Raw genomic sequence first — 20,413 nt, forward strand, 5'->3', positions numbered from 1 at the left:
GGACTCTTCTCAAGATATGCACCTGACAACTAAGAAGAATACAGACTATCATTCCTCATTTTTCTTGTATGTTTACAACATGCTCCTCTTAGCAGCTTCGGCAATAATAAATTGGGGAGAGAGTCTGGCTATTTGGCCCAGCTGTGTGTATCTACCAAGGAACTCAGATGTGGATTTGGCATCCATGGCAAGCAGGTGGGCTTTCTGGCACCATCTTAAAAAGAAATTGTACTACAGGCAAATAGTTTTGATACAAAAGACAGCTGAATTTTTGCAACAAGAATTATCAGTTATAGATATGAAGGATGCGGGGAGAGAACATAGTCAACAAGCCAGAGTAATTTTCTATTCAGGATAATTTGTCAAAGTATACAAAAAGTTGAGGAAGACTTGAAGGGAGGATCAAGATGAAAGAACAGAAAAAATAAGGATACCCCAAAACTAGTTCTGCATTCATAAGCCCAAATTCTAATGGTTCAAGCATTTCACTGGTCCAGGCTTGTTCACATCCAAGCCGCTAGAGATAATCCAAACACTTGTGGCTGGAATTCTAATAATCCAAATAATTTTCAACAAAGTGGCAAAAGTTAATGCTGAGTTTCAAGCACATCCTGAATGGGCTTTTTTATTCTAATTGTTGATGTGGTGATTTGATGCTGTGGAACCAGCCTGCAGCAGTCCTGTTGGTTGATGGTCATCTTCCTCAGAACACGGACTCTCCAATTTGTTGTCATCTATGCTGACATCACTCCAATGAGGGAGTGGTTCTATGGAGCTTTGGGCAAATTGGCTTTCTTCATCAAAACTTGAGCACAGACCAGGAGAGTTGAGAGCAACAGAGAAAGAAAGAGATATTTAATTTAAAGCTGCTGATTCTTTCCCAGAATTCTACTGCTTAGTTTCATGGTCTAGAACCAGAGGTCTATGAGCTTTTTTTCTGATGCACCAGTTTCTCACATAGCACCAGTATCAATACCAGCACAGTGTGCCTCCCCCACAAGGGATTCCCTAGCCTGCCACAAGCATGCTGCCAGCAAATACTAGTGTTCTTATTTATGATATATAGGATATGTTAGGGCAAAGATTGTTGTTTCTTTTCACTTCCTTTCAACTTTCATCAGTCTGCAAGAAAACATCCAGTAATAATTCTCTTTAACTTTGGATGGGATGGAGAAGGAGGAGTATTTTGAAGACGGCTAGATCAGTGAATTTAGCTATCTGTCAAAACCTGCTTGGATTTTATGGAGGTATTAAACATGGGGGGGGTGAGGTTACTGGACACAGATTTAGCAATATTCCAGGAAAGCAGTGAGGACATGTTCAAAATGATCTATATTTTCTTCTGGAACAGCACTAAGCCTGTTTAGTTCCAGGGATCAGCTCAACAAATACAGGAAGAGATTTGGTTTTTAAGGACTGCTTAAATCAGAATATACTAAAAGTAGTGTACAGGTCTAATAGGGAAGTTGGCATAACCGCAACAGCCTAAGTAGCCAATAGGTTTCAAGTTAGAGGTTTCCTGGCTGTGTCATAGAATGATTATTAAAGCACATCCAATTGTTTCCATGGCAAAATATTTATCAGGATAAGGGGAAAATACTAGTTTAGCAATGATACAGTTAAGGACAACAGGTGTGGACTCGGGAATCAGACAAAGGCAGTATCTTGAAGAGACAGAAAAGGGTTGTTGTTTGTGCTGTAATTTGATGCCAGTAAAGAAATATCTGGAATGTAAACACATATCTAAAACTGTCTTCACCATGCATAACCAATTCAGTTTCTTAGAGAAACAAACTACCACATTTAATAAATACATAAAAGAATCCTTTAAAAGATAATAGAGCTAGGATACTAGATAGTATGACAAAACCATTTTAACATCTGCTACTCTAAATTCTAAATGCAAGTAAAACTTGGGATATGGAAGAAAAAGGAATGATGATACACTTTTTCATATGGACTGGATACAAATCATAGTCAAATCTGAATGTATTAGGGAATTCCATTAAAAATCCATAAAATCAAACAAGAAAATCATGTCATAAATTATGGCATAAAAGAATGAGAAATTGGGAGCTTTTTCTGCTAAAATATCACATATCTGCCAAAATCATACTTGACTGTCATAACTGCTTGATCAAAGTTCTAGAATTGATTCTTGATTAAGAATGAAACAGAACCACTAATAGGCTTCTCTCTGAAAGACAGACATGATAGACAGAGTCAACAACTGCATACATAAACAACCATTTCCAGCCAAATATTGATCACCCACTTCCATTTCCTATTAGGTGGGTTAAGAGAAAGAGAGAGGGGATTAGCTGTTGGATTCAGCACCTAATGGCTGTGGTCAATTCTTCAGGCTCTACACTCACATTTATTGCTGGGTTTTGAACCCTAACACACATGCACATTCCTAAACTCAGATCGCACATGCAGTCATACTCTAGGTGCCTACTTCCCCATCTCATTCATACCTTTGCCCAACATTTCCATGCAACTGACCTTATCACAGAGAAGTTAAAGTCACATATCTAGGTGTCCCCTCCAAATATGATTTTGGAATGTGGAAAGCTTTATTTCTATAGCTCTAGCACAGAGATCTTGCAAACGACGACTGATTAAAAAGAGAGGGAAGCCTTGAGGAAGCATAGAAGACAGGAAGTACAAAACCTCCTCGACAAGAAACTGTCATTACTGTCTTCTGGACCATTACATTCATTCCACTCACCTGTTGCCAAAGTCATGCACAGCCAGCAAAGCTGAATGACTGTCCTCCTGAATCCAACCAAAGTTGGACCTGGCATAGTGGAGAATAGCATCAGTGACACTCATAGGGCCTCGACCCTGGACATAAGCTTCAATTTCTGGTACAGAGAGCTGGCTTTGTAGAAAAAGGTGCAGCTGGCTATCTGAAAGGAGTACAACATTCTGTACTGTCCTGGAATATGAATAGAAAAAATTGGAAATTCTAAGCACAAAAGCTACAACAATCAGATCTTCAGAAACGACCCTTAAGGTCTTATTACCTTCCCTGCTCAAGCACATCTGAGGTTCTCATAGACAGAGAGACTTTCAAGGTGTGAAGTGAGAATCTACAGTAGAAGAAACACACCCAACCACCTTTTTTTAAAAAAAAAAAATCTGCTGGCAGCCTTGGCCAACCTTTGTTCATTTCCACTGCAATGTTTCCATTGAAAGAGGAAAAGGATATGCCAGCTATAATGTTAGCATATAATTCTTCCTGTATTGAAGGAAAGTGAAGAGGTTTTTACATGGCTTTCTCGAGCCACACTGGCATGCCTTTCCCCACCATTGTTACGAGTTCTAATAGTAAAACTGCTGGGCCATCAAAGCTTTCTGCCGCTGTAGTAGGAATACTGTCAATTATTGATTTGTTCCTACAGCTGAAGAAGGGGAGATCAATTATCACTCCTAAGAAATTCCTAGGAAACTTGCCAGGATCACTGAACTGTACCTGAGAGACCTGTCTTTTTTGACAGGGTTTGGGTTTTCCAAGATTTTCTACCTATTTGTCAACTTTTTCTTGTCATATTTTTGATTTTGATTTTTTTTTAAAAAATCAACTAAGCTTGGTTATTTACAGTAAATTGAAACTATCTTATGTTATCATTTCACTCCTTTGCCCACCATTATAAAATTGATGACAAATTCTATTCAGGTGGGATCTAGAAAATCTTCTATCCTGTTCCTCAGTTTCCACTCACTTCTCTAAGAACTGTTGCAATCCTTGTCTTCGTTTCTCAATGAATTCATCAGTGTTGCCTGCGAAGAAAGTGGATTTCCCTGGAAGTTCTGGGACAGGCCTACAGGATATGAGGGAGAGGAGTACATACATATAAAAATACACCACTCCTTGAGGATGCATCCCTATAAAAAGTAATTAGCAATCTTCTGCTACACCATGAGCTTGTTCTTCACTAAAATAGGGCCACCTTCTGGAACATACCATTCTATTAAAAGCCTATTCCCATCAAGGTTCGAAGCCTACAGTGAAGTTAATTTAATTCAGCAGTAATGCTGACAAAGAAGAATATATCTTCTCCAAGAGTTGGACGTCTGGATCATTAACAGCGCTCTCTGCAAAAATTCAAATCTTCTGCAAGCTAAAGCAGTGCTTTGAAACAGTATTGTGCTATATCTACGTCAAATTTATGAAAGGTTTTTAGGGATGATTCTAAAGATGATAGGTCAAGGTTAGGGATCTTCTCCCCTGAAAGTTTACAAATTGTGTTTTGCAAAAAATCAACAAGTTCATTAAGCTTTCTTGGAAATACATAAAATGGAAAGTAAACCCCAAAATATAAAACCATCATTATCTTCTGGAACTGCCAATAGTCTTCCATGACAGACCTGAACTTATTAAATTTTGATCTCAGAAATTGACTTTAGGTCTGTCTATATGCAAATCATGTATTCTTTGCTAAGCTCTGTTCAGCTTTAATACATAATTATGTATTACCGTTCAGGCATATATCGACATTGACATTTCTAAGGTATGTTTAAAAGTGTCACTTAGTCTTACCACCAGTGCAGAAAATTATATTCTAGTTTACCACTAAAATATTTTCAAATGATGGGCCGATGTCCTTTGATGGCATAGGCTACTATTAAAAAAAAAAATCTCACACTTACACCAAGCCAGCATTTTTTTGCAGCTGTTTCTTTAACCACACAAACTCACGATATCGTCTGCGCACACAAGATGTCTTGGCTGTGAAAGCTTTACTATTGGTCTGTAGAATAAGAAGAAAGATGGTTGTTTATTCCACCTGTTTTTACTCAAAATCCCTTTCTAAACTGTCTCCTTCTGCTGGCTGATGTGTTAATAGAGAATTGCTATGATAAACAGCTTTTATCACAACATTTTTTGAAAGAGTAAACTTTGATTGAAAATAATTTTTTAAAAAAAATCATTTGATATTCTTTTTTGATTTTTATTGAAGAATTTTATGCAGTAATAAAGGAACACACATTTAAGAGAAAAGATGGAAGAAAACTGGTAAATAAAGAAGAAAGTATAAAGTAGCTTTAAATCTTCTTTACATCAGTTACAAATACATGGATTGTCTGTTTTCCTCTTTAAGGTTACATCACAATTCTCTTCTCAGGTTTTTCTCTTTCTATTTAATTTGATTTCCAAAGTGTTTCATACTGTGAAATGTAAAAAAGTGGCCAAACAATAGATTAAATTTGATTGAAATTTCTAGTAATTCAAGGAAGGGTGCATGAAATCAAAGTTCTGTCTATTCCAGTCAGTCAGATGCTGAAGAAAAATTCACATCTAGAACATATCAATAGTCCTTGACTTACAAGCATTCATTTAGTAATCATTCAAAGTTACAACAGCACTAAAAATAGTGACTTGACTATTTTTAACACTTATGACATAACCATGATCATACGATCCAAATTCAGATGCTTGGAAAATATATTTATGTATTTATGATGGTTGCAGTGTCACAGGTTCATGTGATCACCATTTGTAACCTTCTGACAAGCAAAGTCAACAGGGAAGCAAAATCCATTTAACAACCGTGTTACTAACTTAACTGCAGTGACTCACTTAACAACTGTGACAGGAAAGGTCATAAAATGGGGCAAAACTTACTTAACAACTTGCCTTGCTTAGCAACAGAAATTTGGGGCTCAATTATGGTTGTAAATCCAGGATTATATGTATTGCCTCCCATTCTTCTTTAACTGCATGACAGACTGATAATCCAATCCCTGTTTCTGCCCACAAGGCCAGCCAGCTTCTTTGTCTACACTGAAAGTACACATACTAATTTCTCTTCCTCATTCAGAAGACAATGGGGCAGTGTGCATCAAGCCTCATTCCGTTTTTCATAATTCCTAGTATCCCCTAGGACCACACTGCTGAAAATTAGCAGTTAAATAACAATAGCAATAGCACTTAGACTTATATGCTGCTTCAAAGTGTTTTACAGCACTATCTAAGTGTTTACAAAGCATATTGCCCCCCCAAAAATCTGGGTCGTCATTTTACCAATCTCAGAAGGATGGAAGACTTTAAGTCAGTCAGAATTGAAGGAATCAAACTCCTGGCAAAGTAAGCAGAATTAGCTGCAATACTGCATTTTAACCACCATGGCTCAATGATTCATACATTCAAAAAATGCCAAAAACAATAATTGTTTTATGATTTTCAGTGGAAACCATGGAAAATAGTTGCAGTATGCCTCAAGTAGGCATAGCATGTCTGCAAAGGTAATAATCCCTACCAAATGGGTGGAAAGAAAAATGTGTCAAAATGTTTGTCTCCCCAGCCTCAGCAACTTTAAGATTCTTTCTCTTCTAGGACCTGAAGCCCACACATCTTAAAAGTTGCTCGAAGAAGAAGCAATTTTCCCATGCTTGTAGAGTACAACAGTCTGCAGAAGGAGCAGAAGTAAAGAATAATTGGGAATTCCCACTGCTTCTTGCTACTTTTACATCAAGTAATAGCGTGACTTTTCTACAGAAGTAAAAAAATCAAGCACAAATTTCTTTTCTATATCAATAAACCACGCAGCTGTTTGTTTCTCATCTGGTGCTCTGCAAAGCATGCAAGAAAATAGTTTTTCATCAAGGACAGAAGTAACCTAGAACTAAGGAAAAATTTCCTAACAATGAGAACAATTAACCAGTGGAACAGCTTGCCTTCAAAAGTTGTGAGACCTCCATCACTGGAGGCATTTTGGATGGCTACTTGTCTGGATTGGTAGGGTCTCCTGCTTATGCAGGAGGTTGGACTAGAAGACCTTAAAGGTACCTTCCAACTCTGTTATTCTGTTGTGTTCTGTCACTTACTGCTGCTTTTTCTGGTGTTTCTATACTTACATGGAGAAATATTTTGTAGTCCACATAAGAATTCCATGAGCCCTCATTATGTATTCGAGGATCTTGAACACGCACAGTAGTCAGCTCCTGGATTCAGACCCAGAGGAAAAAATACATCTTTAGAGTGCACTTAATTTGCAACACTTATCTAAATGTTATGGCCTAATCCACAGTGATTGCCCCCTTTTTCAGCCAAAAGAATTGAATAAACAGAAGCTCATTATGTTTGTAGAAAAGCTTTACTATATTAAGGTCAAAAGGCTGTAAAGAAATTCAGGCAGATTTATTTCATGGTTCTCAAGATGGGAAAAAAGAAGTAAATATTCAAATAACTATTAGATAAACACAATTATGTTTTTCCAATAGTTATTATGGGGAATCTATGACTTTCTGGATGTCATTAGGACTCCAATACCATCCTATCCCAGCCAGAAAGGTTAGTGATCAGAGAGAATGAATATTTACAGGGCCACACCTAGCCTAATTAAATTTATGCAAGCTAAAGGCAGCTAACCACAAGTTAAATAAGTTATTACATGAAGTTCTTGAATCTTAAACATACCTGCCAAGTAGTATAACTGGGCGGCCCACCATATTATTACATAAGTCTGCAATTATGTCTGGTTTTATTATCAAACAGTATGTATGTATGTATGTATGTATGTATGTATGTATGTATGTATGTACGTACGTACATTCCTGCTTCATTTCATTTGGAAGAATTGATGAGCAAAGAAAGCAGGACTTGATCTATTGCCTCAGGGATAAAAACAGAGGAATAATGCAATGTTCAGGCCAGCCATCACCAAACGTATATGCTTCAGAACTACAACACTCAAAATGCTCAGAAACCTTCTGAAAGTTGCAGTAAAGCACATATAAAGGATGAGTGGATAAGGAAAGCTTGGCTAACCTACAAGCTATCCAAAACAAACATAGTTTCTTCAAGTATGTTTGTTTTGGATATTCGAAACATAGTGAAGCTGAGCTGGGGGCACCTGAGAGAAATCCTTGTGCAAGTTTATGTCCTCATGTCTGTGGTAAAAGACAGCCAGAGAGATATAAATACATACTACGAGGATGACAGACAGGCTAAACAACATATCTTGTTCAAAATATCTCACCACAATCTCATGTGTATTTAGGTACTTATTCTCTAGGGCATTTGCATGATTCAGCTTTCTGCCACCACATAAATCAGTGCATATATATGTAGGTGTGGATAGTAGCACCTTCTATGGATTCTGACTTAAGCTACAAATCCTGAAACTTTTCTATGGCTCTGCACAGGAGTTTTCTTATTCGAAGTTACTTGCTTTAAGCACAAATATTCAGTAGGAAACAATGCTTGGAAATTAAGTGTCATCAACCTATCCCAATATTGCTTTAGCCTCTATTCTTTCACCATGTTCAGTCAAACTTGGAGACTATTAAAGCTATTTTCATTCTTGGAGACTGCTTGCAAAGGGATCTCGGAGTCCTAGTGGACAATCACTTCAATATGAGCCAGCAGTGTGCTGCAGCTGCCAAAAAAGCCAACACAGTGCTAGGCTGCATTAACAGAGGAATAGAATCAAGATCACGTGAAGTATTAATACCACTTTACAATGCCTTGGTAAGGCCACACTTGGAATACTGCATCCAGTTTTGGTCACCACGATGTAAAAAAGATGTTGAGACTCTAGAAAGAGTACAGAGAAGAGCAACAAAGATGATTAGGGGACTGGAGGCTAAAACATATAAAGAATGGTTGCTGGAATTGGGTATGTCTAGTTTAATGAAGAGAAGGACTAGGGGGGACATGATAGCAGTGTTCCAATATCTCAGGGGCTGCCACAAAGAGGAGGGACTCAAGCTATTCTCCAAAGCACCTGAAAGCAGGACAAGAAGCAATGGATGGAAACTAATCAAGGAGAGAAGCAACCTAGAACTAAGGAGAAACTTCCTGACAGTTAGAACAATTAATCAGTGGAACAACCTGCCTCCAGAAGCCATGAATGCTCCAACACTGGAAGTTTTTAAGAAGAGCCATTTGTCCGAAATGGTATAGGGTTTCCTGCCTGAGCAGGGGGTTGGGCTAGATGACTTCCAAGGTTCCCTCCAACTTTATTATTATTATTATTATTATTATTATTATTATTATTATTATTATTATTATTATTATTATTATTATTATTACAGAATGGGTGAAATAGAAAATTGATTAGAAAATATGGCCATGTCTACTAATGCTAATAATCTTACCTCTTGTTCTTGATATTCTAACATCCTACTTTCACTACTCAGAGGGAAACATCTGTGTAAAAAAAAAGAAAGGGCATACAATTAATACCAGAGCCCTAATTATCCATCAACTATCTGCATTTCATCAACCTACCTACTAAATAAAATCAGATCCTGCTCTGGAGATAGAGTAAGGGGGAGTAAATGAAATATTTCAGATAAAAGTTAATTTCTAGAACAGAAGAACAAAGCTATATTCAGGTTATATTCCAAAGCTGTCCACTAAAGAGTCAGCTTACCTGCTGTTATTGAACCAAGGAAATGTCACTTTGGGCTTTTTTAAAAAATTAATTTTTTACTGTTAAAAAAAAAAAAACAACCACGAAGATAGTTATAATGCAAATACTTACACAAACTATATATAAAAATGTGCCTAATATGAAAAAATGTAGCAATTAACACAATTTTATATATACTTAACTATTGTGAATATTATTCAAGCACATATAAATTTCTAATACCTTTGTATAACCATCGTTTTCTAACTTATTGTATTTTGTACAAATGAGTTCCATACTTCATTATACCTGACCGTAGAATATGTACATCTATCAGCAATCCACTCATGGGTGTCAAGTGCCTCAGATCTTCAATCCATTGAGTGAATGGGACCAAACTTGGGTTTAGTAAATATAAATCTCTTTTGGCAGGTCAGAAGAAAACTGCCTGGCCAGTTATGAACCAGGCACAGAAAACATGTGCTAACTCAGACTTTGTTGAGTAACAACTCCCAGCATTCTTTACCACTGGCCAGCCCTGACTGGCTCTAATGAAAAGTGCAATCACAAATATTCACTTCACTTTCCTACCTTTCTTTTTTTAGTAACTGGAAAGCCAGATAGCAATGGGTGCATCTAATTATTTGCTAGTTTAGAATCTGTTTGAAAAACAGATTAAGTTAGGGTGATAAGTGAAGAGATAAGCGAAGAGATAAGCGGAGAGGAAGAGAGACGAAGCAGTGCTATTGGGATAACCTAGAATGTCCTGAAAAAAGATAAGAATTGTTTCAATCTGAGTAATTTTAATTCAACCTTGCATGGCCAAGATTTTTTCACAACAGAATTTGATAGAGCCCAAGACTAAATTGTACATCCTCCATAAACCCAATAGTTCTCCAGAAACAGATTCAGTCTCAACATCTTAATGCTTTTATTTCCAGAGACCAAGAAAGAATGCAAGCACTTGCTTTAGCTTGACAGACACAAGGTGAGTTTGTTAAGGACATGTATTCCATACATTTTTTGCATCTGATTCAAAAGGTCTCAGAAATACACACAATTCCTAATCCTCATTCCTTCAGCCACACAAACAATCAAGCAAAACATAAAAGCTGGCTAAATTAAGTTTAACAGAATTTTCTTTAATTTTAATTCTGGCTCTAAGGCAGGCATGTCAAACTCACGATGTCACGTGACATATCGCAACTTTTTCCCCATTGCCGGCAATGGGGAGGTGTGGTTTCGGCGTGACGCATCCGGCCTGTGGGCCGGCAGTTTGACATGCCTGCTGTAGGGGGACAAGGAATGGGTTGGGCAGGTAGCAGACTCAATGATTCATGACTTTGACTCTAAAAAAAAATAAAGGGAAAACCATGAACATCCCATTGAGAAACACTGAAAAAACTATGCATGCTCATATTTATCTTGTCCTATACTTGGCTTCCCTACATCATCCCTAGCAGCCTTGCCTTGGGATTCTCAGCAAAGTCCCACAAAATTACTACTAAGTCTTCACCTTGATCAGCAGTGCCCTTGCCCTACTTTCTGACATATTCAGGTTTTGTTTTTAATTCCTGGATGTACAATATACATGCATTGTCAGTACTAACCCTCCTTCTTTTTACTGAAATTCAGTGGCAACCACATATAGTTTTAAGCACTTTGTAACCTGTTCGTCCACAATAGTAAAGTGAGAAAAGCATACCACAAGAGTGCTGCAGCAGATAAAAATGGCTTCCTTCTGGTTAATATCCTACATGGTGGAAGTGGCAGCTTTTTGAATCTGTTTACCTGTGCGCCTGAAAGAAATAATATAATAAACTCCAACACTATTAGATCTCATGGACGACTTAATACTGATGTATTTTCGTACCATTTGATCTGGAAAAAAACACACTTAAAAAAGATTATACATGTCACTATAGTTATATATGCCTGAAAAACACAGAAACAGGTAGATTCAGGAGGGGTTGGGGGTTTTTTTGAGGAGGGGAGGGGATTTGGATTAGGCAAAGTGGCCTGAATGGGCCTTCTCCCCTTATTCCTGCTGTCATCACTACTTGTTCACTTGCCCTTCTTCACTTTCCAGATGGGAAAGCTGAGCAGGAGTTGTTGTTCTTTGCTCCTTCCAGTATTTCCTTCATTAAAACAAATAAAGAGGAATAACAAAGGGACCCCAAATTTAGTAGTAGTGCTATTGAGCATTAGAGTGATTCCAATCCCTCATGTCAGGATTATACAGAAGCTAATTTCAGTCCTCACTATCTAGGTATATTTAGATCTGGTTTGACCACGAAATAGTGCCTTTTGACACTAAACATAGGTCATTAGGTATTATTGAACTGCTGGAAATATTTATAGAAATAGTAAACAGGTTATACAAGTTACCTGGGTACTTGACCGACTGAGGAAGGGATAGGCTGTAGGAGCCCTTCCTAGATTTTGAATACCCATATAGACAGTCTAATCAATGCCAGGAAATCTTATAATTTTTTCTACATTTGCGTAGTCTTGAATTAGAAAGATTCGCTATGTTTTTCAAACTTGACAACTTTAAGACGTGTAGACTTCAACTCCTAGAATTATGGGAGTTGAAGTTCACACATCTTAAAAGTTGCTGAGGTTGAGAAACCCTGCACTGTATGTTCCCCAGTGTGGTGTTCTCCATTATCCAAGTCACTGTAACTATGCAGAGCAGGACTTCTAGTGTCAACTCTCTCAAAGGCCCCAATTCTTTAGAATTCCCCAGGTCAGGAAATGGTAAACTAGATTTAAATAGACAAAACATAAAAATACTTTAAAGCCAGTAAACAGCTTTTAAGGTTAACTAAGAGGGACCTTTATTCTTCCTGTACCCTCAGTTAAGTGCAAATTAGATTGTTCTGCCTTTCAATTGCCTTGCAAACTACTTCATTATTATGCCATCTAATCTCCCAGTTGGACTGTTAAGTAGGACAAACTGACCGATTTTATTTTCAAGGGTTCTCTGCCAATAAAGACAATGCTGCAGAAATGATATTATGAGGAACATGAACTTCCAAAAATACAGAATGAGGCAGAGACATAAAGATTTAATCCCCAACCTCTAGATATGAACTTAAACCAGCCTTCTCACAACCATTTCCCTTCTGATGTGCTGGACCTCCAGTTCTTGTAATTACCAGCCAGCAGCTTGCTCGCCTTCCTGGCTGGGAATTACAGGAGTTGAAATCCACATGCAAAATACCTGTTTGAAAAGACAGTTAAAGCTTGGGGTTGTCCGTGCCAATCTGCCTGTAGACTGCTCTTTTTGCACCTGCAAATCTCCTTGCCTCAGCCAATGTTAATTTTTATGCTACTTTAATTAAACTATGGAAATTGGGTGCAAAGCAGTGCACCAGCCTCAAACATAATTTGTTTCAACAATGCATTGCAGCCCCACATATATCTCAGAGAACTGTTTAGAAAATTTTTAAAAAGAGATGGGGGAAGCACACCACTGCACAGCTCATTGCTTGAATGAGAATATCCAAAACAAACAAGCAAAAAGGGCAGGCTAAAGTAATAGAGAGAAACTTGAGAGAGAAGGGCTGGTGGAAAACAACTTCACCAGTTTGCCTTCTGAAAAACAGGTATTTTCTGTTTAGCCATATGCATACCACAACAACCTTTCTGAGTATGTCCCTGGCATGCACTCAAAGCTTCAAGTACATCCACTGGCCTAAAAATGTGGGCTTGGTTTAAAGAAGGAGTTCTTAACTTGAAGTCCACCAACCCTTTTATAGAGGCTGTGAATCTGGATGAGGAAGATAAATACAACTTTATTTTCTGGATCCTCTCACTGAAATTTACTTTTTCATTTAAGTAGGCAACAAAATAATGTGTGGATTTGAGATTCCAAAAACATCTTACATCTTGCTATCTAAAATTATTATACATTTAGAATGTATTGTCTTTAGTTGAATGTTACTATATTACATATTGGCTATTTTTAATGCTTTAGTAATGGTACTTGAATACTTAGCTTCCTCAGTAGCACAATCTATATCTAGATAATTTATGTGCTTAAATATATTTTTCAAAAAAGGGTTCCATGTCACCAGAGTCTGAAAAACGCTCATGGCACAAAAAGTTTAAGAACTTCTGACTCCATTGCCTGAACCAATTCCCATCATAAACTCTCTAAGCAGTGCAAGGAGGGAGTTATTAAGGGCTTTCTATATGCTCTGCCTTTTGGCTCAACACAGCTGGCTCATCCCTAAATCCTACAGCAGGAGCACCTACAGGAGAGAGGGGGTCAAAAATGCCAAGGGACTCTGCAGCTGAAGCCCATCCCTTTTTAATATCTTCATGAAGAATTTTTTTTCATCATTTGTAGATTTGTTAAGACAAAAGTTCTCTTATGTCAGTCAATAAAAATCGTCAATTTATTCCAGAATAAAAGCATCTCATCTTTTAGATATATAGCTCAAACCTCATTTTGGAGTAATTCCATGACCCACAGAATGATTGTACCAATAAGGCCTATAAAAATTATAATAGATTGTTCCAAAGCACAGTTGCTATTTATAACTTATATACTTGCAGTATGACCACTGTATGTCATCTTTGCAGTTACATTACTTATATTGGACCTCTGAATGTCTACTTCATTATCAAAATTCACTTCCAAAGCTGAAAAAAAAGGAAGCATCTAGCCATGCACAGGTTTCCTTTATTGCTGAAGAAAGGCCACAACTGCCCCCAACTTCGTATTAGCAGGTCAAATTCAAGACAAAAGGCCTTGATTCACACAAGGAATAGAGTTCAGCATTCCTTCCTTTAGAAGTAAAGCTCTGCCCAGCTTCAGCTTCCATTTACCCTCATTGCCTGGATTTTTTCAGTAGGATATATTAAGCTGAAATAGAACAGGAAAGACATGGCACAAGATATTGTAGAAATTCAATCCCTGTTGCAATGTATTTTGCAAACTGCACCATCCCCCAATACCTCTTATATGGTTTACCTGACTGGGCACAGCAACATGTAATGCAAATATAACAACTATAAGTTGTTGACTTACGACTATTCATTTAGGGACTACATGAAGCTACAATAGCATTGAAAAAAGGGATTTATGACCGTTTTTCACACTTATAATGGTTGCAGTATCACCACATGATCAAAATTCAGACATGTGGCAACTGGCATATATTTATGACAGTTGCAGTGTCTGGGGGGGGTCATGTAATCATCTTTTGTGACCTTCTGACAAAATAAATGGGGAAGCCAGATACACTTAACTGTTTTATTAATTTTAACCACTGCACTGATTCACTTCACAACTTCAGCAAGAAAGTTTGCAAAATGGGGCAAAACTCACTTAACAACTTTTCTTGCTTAGCAATGGAAATTTTGGGCTCAACTGTGGTTGTAAGTCAAGGATTAGCTGTAGTTTAGGATTTTTGTTCTAAGAACCCAGTTAGAGCATAAACCAGACCTTTCCAGATTGTTATTTTCCCATTTCTTGGCCTACAATGATCCAACCAGCATTAGGGAAAACATGCCCTTTGTTCAAATGTGTTTTTAGTAGATGCTCATTGACTTCCCTTCAGGACAATATTAGCGGAAATGTTAACACATCCTGGCAGTTAGATGAGGGGGAAGGAATTCACACTGCTCTGCTAATCCCTGTAATAACCCAGTGGAGTACTTTTTACTCTCTTTGGGCATTGTATGTCCTCCACCACAATGCTTGATAAAAAGATAACCCAAGAATCCCTGCTGATTGCTCCCACCAAAAGTTAGGCATTCATCCATCATTCTTTCAACTTCCAAGAACATAAACTGTCTATTTCTGAGACAAATGTTCCTTTCCAATGGCCTGTTAGTAGCAACTGCTCCGAATCTGGTAACAATCAACTGTTGACTTTTCTGAACACTAAAATAAAGCAAACCAGGTTGGATTTCTGGAAAGTTTTCTGTAACATGCCCAGTCCTTTCCAGCAGAACCACAGGAGTAACTTTCTGCCTATGCAGTTATTTCCATCCCGGCCTTTTCCTCCTCCACTCTGTCACCAACAGGTGGATCCCACCCGTGAGAGGAAATAGCTTCAAGCGGAGGGGGCGAGCTTTCCTAGGGCCATCATCTATCTGCAAGGGGAAAGAAGGGAAGCCCACGCAACGCCCACGGCGCCTTGTGGAAAGGCCCCGATCTGGGCCCTCTGTTCCACCCACTCGTCCTGGCGAACTTTTAATCTCCAGCAGGAAAAAGGGCTGCTTAATAGCGAATAATAGGCCAACTTTTCCCTTCGGGCATACTGACTGGGGCTGCAGCTCCATCAACGCCAGCGGACAATACCTGTTTGAAGAAAACTGTGCCAAAACTTGCTTTCTGTCACTCAGTGATACTTTCTTGCGCTTCCCAGCTGAAGATCGCTAGCCCCATAACCATCATCGCTCCACTCCAAGCCAACCTTCCCTAGAGCCCACCAGTCTTGTGTGCTAGACTATCAATATATATGCTCGGGATCCGCTCCAAAAAGCACCACTTGCACCGACAACCACTTTTATATTCGCCCGGCTGCTTTTGCTGCCGCCGACTCATTTCGTCGGAACAACCGTTCTTTATTCGCGTTCCCCACTTCTTACCTGACCAACTTCATTTTTCCCTCTCACTATTTCTGCATTTTCTTAAAATCAATTAATGGTCTATTCTGCTAATTCTTGTCTTTCAGATCCTGGACCCTGCCACCAGCTTTCCGCTTACTTTGCAGCTGTCCCGCTTTTTCTTACCAAAGCTTCTGATTTAGATACGTCCCCTTTAAAACAACCCAAGCTCCACCGCTGGCTTCCTCTCATAGTTTTTTAAATCATCTTTCCAATGACCTAGCTTCCGTTTAAAGATAAAAGCCGCGTGGGCTATTGGGAAACGTAGTTCCGATTCTGAACGTAAGGTAGTAACTTGTACGGATAAAGTTTCATCTTCGTGTTTTGGTTTCCGTGTGTCTTATTAATCCAAGTTTAGAATTTTGCTTGTGAGAGCCTAGTTACTAAATATAACTGCTTGAGAACATAAATTAGCGCTTTCCAGTTTGTTGTTTTCCCATTTCCTGGCCTACAGAATTAAATCCTGTTTACGCATCTTTCACTTACCCTGTTAGTTGATATTAAAGTCATATTTGTAGCGCTCGATGCAAGTAGAAAATCTATCATCCCGATTCTATTATGACTTACGAGATTGGAGTTGGAATGTAAACATCACCAGGAATCGATGCTCTCATTAAACAGCAAGCCTATATCCTTACTTAGTAATTGAAAGTAAGTGCTGTGGAAAACAGATTTCTGAGTAAATGCCAATCAAAGGAAGCAAGGAGTAGACTCATCCCCGTGTATCAGAGAAGAAAATGTACTAAAAAGAATGACAGAACAGGTGGCTATTTAAATCAGGCTTGTTAATAACCCACCCCCACTGCAACTGCATGCGTATATTTTTATGTTGTTTCCCTAGGCTATTGTTGAATGTACTCATGGGAGAAGAGTGCTATATTTTATGTTGGAAGCACTCTTCTCAGTAACTCAGCTCTCAGAAGAGCTGAGCATTTTTATTCTGGCAACCTACTCAGTTGCTTGCATGGGTTTCCATGTAATTCCTTCATGTAATTCCAAATTTAAAATAAAAAGCTGGTACTTAAATATAGACTGAATTGAAATAAACTAGTTCTCTATATGAGGTGTAACAAAACATTTTACTTTAGAATGAACACGGATATAGTTATGTAGGAGTCACTAGCAATGTATAATATATGTAGTGAGTATACAGGAAGGAAAAAAGCATTATCTGATAAAGCTCATGGGAGTGATTTGGTGTGTTGGATCCTATTTGGAATAAAAAGCATACAATTTGTTTCAGAAATGTGACTGGAATGATACGAATTCTGCATCCAAGCCCCCAAACCCCCAATCAAACGCATTCTGTTATAAAGTCACTTTAATTGATAATTGTCATTTGAGTGTTCATTTTATTCCAAGCTTTAGTTCTAGCACTATTTCCTATTAATTGCAATAGTAATCTTGTAATACAGGAGTTATAATAATTTATTTTGATTCAAGGCTATCTTTAGCTTAAAAAACGCTTTGTATACATTACAGCATAACCTTTTGCAGACTATAAACCAATGTCATTAGATGTATGAAATATAATAGTTTAAGCCATGGGTGTCCAATCATTTGGCTTGCCTGGGCCACATTGTGTCAAAAGGAATTGTCTTGGGCCATATATATAATATGGTGAATATATATATATATATAAATAACTACTTTTTAAAAATATATTATATCTTGAGGGGCCACATTACTAGCTGTCCAGGGCCACATGCAGGGCTGTGGGCTACAGGTTGAGCATGCTGGTTTAAGAGGATACAGATACATTCATGAGATTGAGTGGAATGGAAAGAAGAACAAGGAGTGAGGGGAATGGATTGTTGATAGGTGCAAAAATTATAATAACTTTATTGACAGTAGCCACCTAAGACTATTTAAAATTTACTCTTTCATCACAAAGGTGATCTATGTAATGATTATCATAAGGTCAGTGAAAGAATACATTTTAATCTTAGAATCATAGGGCTGGAAGGGATCCCGGAGGTCTTCTAATCCAACCCCCTATTCAAGGTAGGAGCCTTACACCATGTAAATTAAAAGGCTGTCAAGTCTATTCTTCAAAAACCTCCAGTGATGGAGCACCTGCAAACCCAGGAGGCAAACTATTCCATTGATTAATTGCTCTTGCTATCAGACATTTTCTCCTTACTTCCATATTAGATCTCTCTTTGACAAGTTTCCATCCATTACTTCTTGTCCCGCCCTCTGGTGCCTTACAGAGTAAGTATGACAACTCCTCAGGTACTGGAAGACAGCTACCATGTTCTCCTAATCATTCTCTTCAACAGGTTAGATATACCTAGCTCCCTCAACCATTTGTCATATGATTTAGTCTCTAGATCCATTATCATTTTTGTTGTTCTTCTCTGCACACTTTCCAGGTCACAATTTCTTCTATTGTGAATAGAATGTAGTATTCTAAATGTAGTCTCATCAGCATGGTATAAAGTAGTACTCGCACTTTTTGCCAGGACTGTTAATGGTTTTTTTGGCAGCTGCAGCACACTGCTGGCGCATACTTAAGTAATTGATCACAGTGAACTGATAGTGGTGGTTCACTAGGACACCTCAGTTCCCTTTCTCAGATCCAGGTACCATCTATTCTATATCTCTACATTTGTCTTTTTTTGCCTATGTGTAGGACTGTACTTTTCTCACCCCTGGAATAATTTTGTTGAATAGAATGGAAACAAAAAAGAAAAAGACACATAGGAAGATTTCCTCAGCTATATGTCTCTAAAGAAGAGGAAAAATATAGAAGATATTATATCTAAATAAGCAGTGCAAAGGAAGTAAGAATTACAACCAAATAAGAAGATCAAGAAAAATTAGAAAAATACAAAAGAAACCTGTTGGCCAAAACACAAAAGCAAGAAGGTAGAGATCTAATGGAAAAAGAAGATATAAAGGAGAAATAGTGCATAGAATTATGCAAAAGAGACCCAGAATAGATGGTATATATGTGAAAGTTTATTCATTGAACTACTAGAGCACTTCTCATGAATAAAGGTGAATATACAAGTCCCATGATAATTTTGCCGGATCCAGTCTGGGCTGGTCACCAGGGCCGGAGGTTTGGTCATCCAAGCTTTCGGACTCATGCTGGAGCCCATCTTCATCCCCCCCCCTCCTCTCCTCCCCCAAAGATGGGTTCCAGCATGAGTCCAAAAGCTTGCAAGACTAAACCTCTGGTTCTGGTGACCAGCCCAGATTGGATTCTAGAGCACTTCTGGAAAGTGAAGGTAAATGGGTCTTAAAATACATTGCTGACAGCAAACTGCAAGATTGATAAATTACCAACACCATTTAAAGTCTTATAAAATATTAAATTATTCCATGCATTTTTTGGGGAAAAGAGCAATGCTGAGGAGTATACAACTACTGAATAATGTACAGATTTCATATACTAATAAAATGACACTCAAAATTATAGCAAAATACTCCAAGAGTCAACAATTTGTTGAACAAGAAATGTGAGGTCGTAAGAATGATAATCAGAAAACAACTGTACTATATGACTTTCTGATTGTGAATTGAAGGGAAACAAAACAAAATCTAATTTATCTGTACTGTACCATGTACTAGACACAATACTTTGAAATATATATAAAAAAACTGGTTCCATTCCTTGGATCTATTTCTCCAAGCCAGTTTACTTGATAAAGCCATCCCTACCCCATATACTACACTTGATTAGAAAGTCCTTGCAGTATTGAAACTGTCTCCAAATTCAGCTGTATCAAGATACATTTTATTCTTGACCTTTTCCATGTTAAGAAACACTGGTTCTTCATGATTTGTAAATTAACATGGGGAGTTTTTTTGGTCTAGATTAGTTACTGTGCTGAATGTATCTCCAAGCTGCAGAGCTAATGCAGATGGTTGTGACAGCGAGAGAATATCATGTCTTCAGAATGAGTTACCTCAGGATCTGGCACTAGGACCTTAGTCACTATTTTAAATGAGTCAGGTTTTTTTTAATCTTTATATTATATCTTTATATTATTCATGCAAGATAACTCATGTTAAATTTTAGATTCAGGCTGAACCTTACTGTGTTCCATTTGCCTCCTTAAGTTACCAACTATTCTTTCTCTGCACTTTCCTCTTTAGGCATTAGCAAATTTCTGCAGATTGGTAACACAATTTCGTTCTGCATCCAATAAATTCTTGTACTGAGTTTTTCTGGCTTTCTCATAATCCATATTTTGATAAACCAGAAGAAATAATTAGGGATTGGGCCCTAAAGTTACGCCCAGTTTCTTTCTGGTATAATTGCTGGTTTTACTTTCCCATTGCTTTGTAGAGTTGTTTGGAAGGCAAGAAAATGGTCAGCTTCTCATAGATGTCAAAACTGTCTGAATTTATCACTTTTACATTGAGAGCTGTTGGTACTTAAAAACGGGGGACAGATATCTCGTACCTGG

General features: G+C 37.8%; 2 protein-coding genes across 13 annotated transcripts in view; one reads left to right on the forward strand and one right to left on the reverse strand.

Annotated features, from left to right (window-relative positions):
* Positions 1 to 341: 341 nt before the first annotated feature.
* SNX11 (sorting nexin 11) lies at positions 342 to 16,658 on the reverse strand. Of its 12 annotated transcripts, none has more exons than XM_083378151.1 (8): positions 16,479 to 16,658; positions 11,071 to 11,164; positions 9,116 to 9,160; positions 6,865 to 6,952; positions 4,657 to 4,757; positions 3,729 to 3,827; positions 2,732 to 2,941; positions 342 to 805 (listed from the first exon to the last, which is right to left on the reverse strand). In XM_083378151.1, exons 3-8 carry the CDS (start codon positions 9,130 to 9,132, stop codon positions 631 to 633), a joined length of 690 nt encoding a protein of 229 aa, XP_083234277.1. In that variant the 5' UTR covers positions 9,133 to 9,160; positions 11,071 to 11,164; positions 16,479 to 16,658; the 3' UTR covers positions 342 to 630. The 12 variants fall into 12 exon arrangements, with proteins under 12 accessions (XP_083234277.1, XP_083234273.1, XP_083234269.1 ...); XM_083378147.1 differs by having other exon boundaries at positions 6,865 to 6,951; positions 9,109 to 9,160; XM_083378143.1 differs by having other exon boundaries at positions 16,560 to 16,578.
* Positions 16,659 to 18,185: 1,527 nt separating this feature from the next.
* CBX1 (chromobox 1) overlaps positions 18,186 to 20,413 on the forward strand; it is a 33,609-nt gene continuing 31,381 nt past the window's right edge. Inside the window, exon 1 of the mRNA XM_083378155.1 lies at positions 18,186 to 18,206. The gene's annotated coding sequence lies outside the window, so the exon portion shown is untranslated. The remainder of the gene's footprint in view (positions 18,207 to 20,413) is intronic.

Source organism: Vipera ursinii, assembly GCF_947247035.1.
Source record: "Vipera ursinii genome assembly, chromosome: Z".
Lineage (NCBI taxonomy): Eukaryota > Metazoa > Chordata > Lepidosauria > Squamata > Viperidae > Vipera > Vipera ursinii.